Source organism: Octopus bimaculoides, chromosome 8 (assembly GCF_001194135.2).
Source record: "Octopus bimaculoides isolate UCB-OBI-ISO-001 chromosome 8, ASM119413v2, whole genome shotgun sequence".
In the NCBI taxonomy this organism is placed as follows: domain Eukaryota; kingdom Metazoa; phylum Mollusca; class Cephalopoda; order Octopoda; family Octopodidae; genus Octopus; species Octopus bimaculoides.
In genome coordinates, this window is record NC_068988.1 from 56,602,561 (window position 1) to 56,612,000 (window position 9,440).

Consider the following 9,440-nt stretch of genomic DNA (forward strand, 5'->3'; position numbering starts at 1 on the left):
AATCATTATTAGATGAATTTCAAGTTAGATTAGTAAATGTTAATGTTCTCAACCTTTAGAACAACAGCAAGTCAGGTAAGTTATGAGTGTAACACTATAGAAAGTAATTAAGTACAGCTTAACAATTAATAAGCAAAAATGTATGATGAGAAGAAAAATTATTAGCATTAATGACATTTGTTGGTAAGAAAAGTTAAAGAGAGAATTCTGAAATTTAAAAATTAGATGTAGACATGTGGTGGGTAATGAATTTGATCTTTGGTAATTAGCAACATCCCTGGACATGTTTTCTCAGCAAAATTTGGTCTGACACATATATCTTAGAAAAACCAGATCTTAGAAAAATTGAGAGGAAAGGATTTCTGCATAATTTATTCACTGATTGCACAATTTTAAAGTAATGACGTCTGAAAATTTCCTTAGGATACCTTTAAACAAGTGTCACACCCATTCTCCATTTCTCCATAAGAATTTGCTTTAACACTCATGATGTTTCTTTTTGTGATAGGTGTATTTTCATTTAATACAGAAAAAGAAAAAAGAATCATTTTCAGCGTACCATATCAAATTTAATACCTTCCACTTAACTATATAATTCATGCAGAAGGCATCCCTGGAAACTTTTCCATTATTATTGTTTTTATATACATTATATTGCTTCTGTATCCAATGGTTAGGTTAATGATTTTGTTAACTAGAAAGTCATTGGAAATTCCTCTCTGTTTTTGAAATGCTATGATACAGTAATTTCCAGTCATCATTCTGCCTTGTATGCTTTCTTTAACTGAAATTTACAGAAGCACCAGCTTACTTAATTGATTTAATGAATGACAAGAACACTGAAATTCGCAAAGTCTGTGATAACACATTGGATATCATAGCTGTAAGTTGCTGATTATTTTTAACCTTCTGAACTGTGGTAATTAACTTTTTTGTGATTATATTTCTGATAAGGACACTGTCTGTGTGTTTCATTTATTTTTTCCCATATAATCAGGATTTTTGGAGAGGCTTAGTAAAATACCTGTTATTTTATATCATCATCATTTTATGCATGGATCAGATGAGTCATTTCAATCTTATTTGGAGTTACTGTCCACCTAGATGGGTTGGAGGATCACATCTCACTCACATATTTCATCTGAAGCCTGGTGTCTGTGTCTTGTTGTCCTTCCTATCACAAATCACTTTACAGAATGGCTTGGATGTATTTTAATCATTGCACCAGCACTAGAGAGGGTGAAAGAGATTTCAAGTCCTTGACAAGATAAGATTAAGGACTCTCTTGACTCTCTGCTCAAATGTTAACCACTTGGAAGAATGTACCGGATGCATTTACCATTACACACATAGGCTCTAGGGACTTACGCAAAAAAATGATAATATACACACACACACACACACACACACACACACACACACACACACACAATCATCATCATTTAATGTCCGTCTTCCATGCTGGTATGAGTTGGACAGTTTGACATGAGCCAACCAGGTAGAAGACTACCCCAGGCTACTGTGTCTGTTTTGACGTGGTTTTTATGGCTGGATGCCCTTCCTAACACCAACCACTCCATAGTGGACTGACTGCTTAATAACCCAAGTAATAATAAGACAAAGAAATTCTTTAACACATCTTTAATGATTCGTTACAATTGTTTCTGTTCCAACTCGACTTGCAACATCAGTTTACACAAAAATTCAAAGTGAAAATTTACGTTATGTTTGTGGTTTTAGGCACACACACACACACACACATATACACACTCAGCCGACTTCTTTCAGTTTCTGTCTCCTAGATCCACTCAAGGCTTTGGTCAGCTTGGAGGTATAGTAAAAGACACTTGCCCAAGTTGCTATGCAGTGGAACTGAACCCCACCTCATCCTATTATTTCTATTTCCTTGTCCAAAACAGCCTAACAAGGTTAAAGAAAACACTTGTTCCCCACTTACAGACTATTAAATAAAATACAGGAAATTATGTGGTAGAAATGTTAGCACATCTGACAAAATGCCTTGTGGTGTTTGTTTTAGCTCTATACATTGTGGTTACAAATCCAGCCATGAACAACTTTGCCTTTCAAGTTTCTGGATCCAATAAAATAAAATACCAGCCAAATATTGTGATTTAATCAACTGATTTCTTCATTATCATCATAATCATCATTTTAACGTCCACTTTTCCATGTTTGCATGGGTTAGACAACATTTACTGAGGCAGATTTTCTGTGGCCAGATGTCCTTCCAGTCACCAATCTTTACATGTTCCCTAGCAATTTTTTATTTTCTCATGGCCAGAAATGTTTATGCAGAATACTGAAAATGAGCAACACTGCTTGTATGACAGTGACACTCATTTACAACTATGACATGATGTCAAGACAAGGTCTCATTCAAGTGTTGTGCCTATGTTGGAATCAATATTGTTGTTGTTATAATTTTGCATAGCAGAGAAAAAATATATTCTACCAAAACCTTTGCCTCTTGCATTTTCATGTTCTTATATTTACACACATAAACATTGTCTTCTTCTTGAAGGAATATGATGAAGAGTGGTCTAAGAAAATCCAACAAGAGAAATTCCGATGGCATAACTCTCATTGGTTGGAAATGGTAGAGTCTCGACAAATGGAGGATAACAATGAATCATACTTGTATGGTGATGAAGGGATCAACCCATTTTTGCATGACACAGATATTTTAGACAGACCTGAGCTATTCTATGGTACAACTGGTAAGCAGCAACTCCATTTTTTCTTTTTTTTTTATGTTTCTGTAACTATGAAGTTTTGTGTGGATATATCTGATTTCAGCAGAAAAAGAATTAAAGTGTGATTTGAAGCAGTTTGATTTTCCTAGGTTTTTCTAGGAAAATTTATTTTTAAAAAAATGTTTGCTTGAAAAAGATTCTTGAATCTTTTTTCTTTTTTTGGTTTTATTTTTGTTAAATTTTTTTTCACCTTTGACTTGTTTGTCATTAGACTGCAGCCATATTGAGGCACCACCTTGAATTTTTAGTTTAATGAATTGACCCCATTGCTTTTTTTTTTTTGTAAAGTCTGGTACTTATTCTATGTGTCTCTTTCACTGAACTGCTAAGTTATGCAGACATAAATAGATCAACACTGGTTCTCAAATGGTTGTAGGAAGCAAACACACACACACATGTACAACAGGCTTCTTTCAATTTCCTTCTACCAAATCCACTCACAAGGCTTTGGTCAGCCTGAGACTTGCCCAAGGTGCCACGCAGTGGGACTGAGCCCATGTGGTTAGGAAGCAAGTTTCTTACCACACAGCCGCACCTACACCCATTTGTGTTTTTTTTTTCTAATTATGAACTTTTGAGGATCCACTTGTCCTTTACATTTTAACTACTTTCTTAAGCCTCTTATATCTGTTCTAAACATCAAAATCATTGTTTGATATGTGACAATATTTTGCATTATTCTCTCAAGATTCAATGCATTTTTACTTTGTATCATACTTGTATTTATGTATACTTTCTTTTCAATTTTCTCTCCTCTCTCTCTCTTTCCCTGTGAAAATTTTGCTGACGGCAACCTTCTTTGCCAGATCTGCCTCAATTCTCAGACAGTAACTCTCCTTTGCCATTAATACTATAGCAAACTCTGATTGGGCAACACAACAGGTGTTTTATGCAAACATCTAGATGACCACAAACTGTTTCAAAATACAGGCTGGTAAGAAACTGCACTGGCATAACATGTACACCAATTGTTTAACAACTGTATTCTGTTTCTGTAACACAATCCCTAAATATAAACAGCAACGCACTTCTACCTTTCTTACCTGCCATACTATGTGGATGCTCAGTGCACAGAATCCTGATGGAGTGTTTTTTTCTTTTGTCTTTTTAATGGTCTATTCTACAGGAAAGGGCTAGATCTAAGCATTGGTAAGTCTGGGGGAGATCAAAATAATTCATCTTCTTGTTAAACAGCCTTCAATTTGATTGCCTGGTGAGTGGGAATTTCAGTAGAATGACATTCTGTGGGGGAAGGACCAGATCATTGTTTCCCAACCTATTTCTGCCTAGGCGTCATGAAAACTTTCTAGAAAAATGCATGCCTCACTAGTGCTTGGAAAGAAACAACTTCATTTTTGATATTTCATAATTATATACTTTCCTTGTGGAGGCGCAATGGCCCAGTTAGGGCAGCGGACTCAGTCATAGGATCGCGGTTTCGATTCCCAGACCAGGCATTGTGAGTGTTTATTGAGTGAAAACACCTAAAGCTCCACGAGGCTCCGGCAGGGGATGGTAGCGAACCATGCTGTACTCTTTCACCACAACTTTCTCTTACTCTTACTTCCTGTTTCTGTTGTACCTGTATTTCAAAGGGTCAGCCTTGTCACACTGTGTCACGCTGAATATCCCCGAGAACTACGTTAAGGGTACACGTGTCTGTGGAGTGCTCAGTCACTTGCGCATTAATTTCGCGAGCAGGCTGTTCCATTGATTGGATCAACTGGAACCCTCAACATTGTAAGCAACGGAATGCCAACAACAACAATACTTTCCTTAAAGAAATAACCACACTAGGACATTAGAATAGTGTTATACTGTAGCAAACTGTCTTCACACTTATGCTTGGATGATTTGGTTGGGCTGAGTGAGTGTAGATGTTATATGTTTGCTGTGAAAAAACGATTTTCTCAATTCCATATTCATCATCATCATTTAACGTTTGTTTTTCATGCTGGCATGGGTTGGACAGTTTGACAGGAGCTGGTCAAATTCCAATTGTCTGTTTTGGCATGGTTTCTACAGTTGAATGCCCTTCCTAATGCCAACCACTTTACTGAGTGTGCTGGGTGCTTTTAACATTCCACCAACATGGGTGCATTAACACAGCACCGGCACAAGTGCATTTTATGTGGCACCAGTACCTGTAAAGGACAAGCCTGTATGTATGGATGGCTAGAAAAAAAAGAAAAATTTGGGATTCCATGCCTCAGGTCCTGCCAGTGGAGCATATGCACCACATTGAGAATCATAGGACTGGATGAAGCATTTAGTGTAAAGTATGGAAGTCAGGGTACACAATACAAGTTATGAAAAGAGGATAGATGGATGACTGCATCATGAACCTGGGAATCACAAGTGATGATGGCATAAGACAAGCTTGATCCAAGGAACAGAGCCACTGGAACATGTTGGTCAACCACCTCCCATATCATTCTGTGGGATATACTTTTATCTTGGTGTGGACCTATGTGCAATAACAACAGTGTGGGAGTAATATTATATTGTGGATCTTGTTTGGGCATTGTAAAGAGTTGGCTGTCATTGTAGACTAGTATATTTTCTGCTTCTTAAGAGGAAACCCAGTGTTTGTGATGTTGTTTCAGCTATGAGGCCCAGTACAGTTTATATTTAACCAAGCAAGTGTAATTAGTAATTGATCTTTTCTCTATGCATGTCAATTATTATTGATTGCTGTGTCCTACTTTATGTATTACACAAGTGTTCATCAACTTATTTGTCATTAATCTCAGCATTATTATTCAGCAATATAAACAATTGCTTATCTCCTGTAATCACTCACAGCCTTGATTTTAAAAAAAGCAATTTGAACTTTGTAAATAATAAACACTCATTTCATAGCTGCTACATTTCTATGTTCTAAACCAGTAGTTTTCTGGATAAAGTCTGGTCTTCAAGATGTAGTCTGATCCTTTGCATGAAAAATTGTACGTCCAGCAGTAGGAAGGACCTCCAGCCATAGAAACCATGCCAAAGCAGATGTTGGAGTATGATGCAATCCTTGGGCCCGTCAGATTGTGTTAAACTGTCTAGCCCATACCAGCAAAGAACATGGATGTTAGATGATGATGATAATGATTTTTTTTTTTTTTGTTAATTACATAGTAATGTTCTTAAATGGTCACAAAAATATCTATAAAAATAAGTTTATATTTCTTACTTTATTACCGATAATTACATTTTCTTAGTAAATATAATTACATTTTTCTGACTATTTAATCCACATCATCAAGTTTAGTCCAGTAGGACCACTCGAGCTCTTGAGTTGACATGCCAGCATGTCTCAGTCAAGCAACCGTTTTTGTTTTTAAAGTCTTTTAGTCAGGCAATACAGTACCTTGACCCTTTTAATCCTTTAGCATTTAAATCAGCTATATCTGGCTTAAATATTCTACCTGTTTTATGTTCAAACCTGCTGGATCCAGCTTCTCACACCTACTCTACATTGTCATTCTAAAAGTAAACAAAAACATTGCAATCTTGAGGGTCCAAGATGATGTATGACTAATTCAAAACAATATGAATGAATAAGGATTTCATTTGACAGAGTAATCTGAATGCTAAAGAGTCAAGGTATCCTCTAACCAAAGGCTTGACCCAAATATTTGCATCATCATGGATTCCTCTGCTAAAAGCACCTAAGGATTAAGTCTACCACCCAAGAGACAGTGTTCTTCCTTAGTACATCTGCATATATGTTATCCTCCAAGCACCACATGTGGCTTTAACATATATGGGCACTGAGAGGACAAATCTTGAAAGATGGGGGTCAAGATGATGCCACATTGTGGCCAACAAGCCTCAGTACTCTTTGTCAAATCTCTGTGATCTCCCAGTACTGAGATCAACAGTGTTCAACGTTTTCCATCTACGGGACGTCCTGGGCTACACAGAACATCCTCATGTATCATCTGTCCAACAGTTTCTCTTGGGCATTGGTTAGGGTCCATGTTTCTTCGCCCACACAAAAGGATGGATTCAACAGTAGAGACAAAAATGTTGCACTTGCTTTTCCTGCAGAGCCCAGACTTCTACAGTTCAACTACAATTTGCCTTAATGAGGCCTAATTAGATCTATCTTAATTTACTGTGGCCTTCAAACATGAGAAAGGTTACTAAACCCAATGATAAACAAGTGAACCATTTTAGTCATTTGTTTTCAATATTTTCAATGATTAACAAATGAAATTATCAAAAGACGTAGGGTTTGTTACGCCCCTTAGTTTACCATTTTGTTATTCACTCATGTGGATAGATTTTGATTGCAACACCTTGAATCACCAAACTACTCATTAGTTTTCCTGTAAGTTTAGTTCATTTTTCATCAAATCAGTCTCTTCTTGTTCTCAACTTACTCTTTTCCAGCAAAAAAAAATGAAGGAAATTCTGTGTAGTCTTTTGACTTGCTTGGAAAATCAGCCAAACTTCACCCAGATCAGATCCTCTTGTTTATATTTTATTTATCTTTTTTTTTTTTAAATAAGGAAGGAAAATTAGATGATGTAGCTATGTAGTTCTAGGTACAGTTTACCTTAAAATAAGATAGATAGCCATGTCTGGAATGTCTGTGATCAAAAGTTTGCTTAATCAGGTATAACCAATAGCTTAAACAGTAACAGCCTGCTCTCTTGGCCAGTTTGATGGAGTTGGAGAAATGTTCAGTGTTGTAATCAGTGCACAGCAGAACATCTATAATAAGTGTAAATTAATTTTGCTTCATCCCCCCCAAAAAAATTGACCCTTTCTGCCGCCTTTCACTCCCTGTTTCTATCCTACCTGCTAGACACCTTCATGTATTAACTGGTAAATTACACATTACATTTGTGTACTATCTACTTATTTATGCATTTAACTATTTTAAATTATTTTTATTAGTTCAAACAAATGGAGATAGCTAAGTTTTGTCTCAATTTCTCAAAAGTTTATACAAAACTGAAATATTGTTTGTTTTTTTACATCCATTTTTCTGTGCTAACATGTATTAGATGAACATATGTTATCGGGGTACTTTTTTTACACCGAGATGCTTTTACTGTTGCTAACCTTTACCTGTTTTCCAAGGAAAGGATCTCTTATTCAACATGTCTTCAAAAGCACAGAACCAGTGGATGATTTGTTGACTGGAAAATGACAACAAACTTTACTATTTGTAGCTTAGTGCTTTTTTTATGTGATGCATGCAGGAAGTAAATATTAGATGGGTGCTGATGAGGGAGCAAAAACTCCTGAAATATAGCATATATGCCCAATACCCATTTTTCATCTTTGATTTCATTGTTGTTTACATTAAGCATCTTGGATATGAAACTTCTTAAAATCATTGCTGGCTACAATTTCTATTGAAATTCTGTAGAGATAACCTTAACACACATATGTATGCATCTGTATGACATATGACAGGTATTGTACAGTTTCCATGTATCAAATTCACTTACATAGCATTGGTTGACCTGGAACCATAGTAGAAGATAGTTCTCCGAGACACCACACAGTAGAACTGAACCCAAAACCATGTGATTGAGAAACAAACATCTTTATTATGCCTGTGCTCATAATAGCCCCTCAAAGATACTGATAAAACACCCTTGAAAAGGCTTGTTTCATAATTTTACCATTAGCTTAGTTTACTGTTCAAATTTATGTCTAAATTTCACTGGGAAATTTTTTTCTTTTCTTCATACCCTTGATAAAATAATAATTTATTAGAATTAAGTAAACATTCAAGAGGATGTGAAATCTTATTTGGAGCAGTGGACTATGGAAGAACATAAAACTAAATAAATAGCACGTAAACATTGGGTTTAAAAAAAAACCCTTTTGGATAGAAAAAGTCAAAGGCTGCCCATGGGACACTAACTCACATCTCCTGTAAACAGGTCCCACAGTAAGCCTTCAAAGGGGATTTTCAGCCCAATATTTAAATGCTATTATTTAATACCTTTTTGCTCTTCAAGATACACTGTTCCAAATAATTTCTAGGTTATTCATATTTGTATTTAGTGAATCACTTTGTTTCTTTCTTTTTGTTATTTTAGGTTTTGATCCTGTGATGATGATGGATGGTCACCTTACTCCTGAGTACATTGATGACAATGGTTTATACAATGGTAACCCTGAATTTATGATGCCTTCAGGAAACTTATATAATGTCAGGTAAATATTAATTTTCTGTTTGTTCAATTTGCATCTATTTTCCTATGTTAGTATGATTATAGGTTACATCTTATTGAGGCACTGATTTTACAGCTGGATACCTTTACTGTTGCTTACCTGCTTTTCAAGTGAAAGAGTTTACATTCCATTCTTTTTAGAAAGCAAGCACAGAGCTGAAGGAGAATTTGTCAACTGAAAACTGTCATCAAACAACACTGCTTGAAGCTTGGCTGTTTTCTCCCGTGTGAAACACAGAATGTAAACATTCACACTTACATACATGTATTCTTTATCCTTTACTTGTTTGTCATTAAACTGTGGCCATGCTGGGGCACCATCCTGATGAATTTTAGTCCAACGAATTAACCCCAGTAGGTTTTTTTTAAGCCTGATTCTTTATCAGTTTCTTTTGCCCAACCACCAGAGAAACATAAACACAGCAACACCAGTTGTCAAGCAATTGTGGGGACAAGCACAAAGACACACAGACAC

At 35.9% G+C, this 9,440-nt stretch overlaps 1 protein-coding gene across 1 annotated transcript in view; it reads left to right on the top strand.

Moving 5' to 3' along the window:
* Positions 1-8,970, top strand: part of LOC106876140 (kinesin-associated protein 3) — an 84,566-nt gene extending 75,596 nt beyond the window's left edge. The window contains exons 14-16 of the mRNA XM_014924566.2: positions 798-883; positions 2,543-2,738; positions 8,831-8,970. Of these exons, the coding sequence (XP_014780052.2) occupies positions 798-883; positions 2,543-2,738; positions 8,831-8,952 (404 nt within the window). The 3' untranslated portion in view covers positions 8,953-8,970. The remainder of the gene's footprint in view (positions 1-797; positions 884-2,542; positions 2,739-8,830) is intronic.
* The last annotated feature ends 470 nt before the right edge of the window (positions 8,971-9,440 follow it).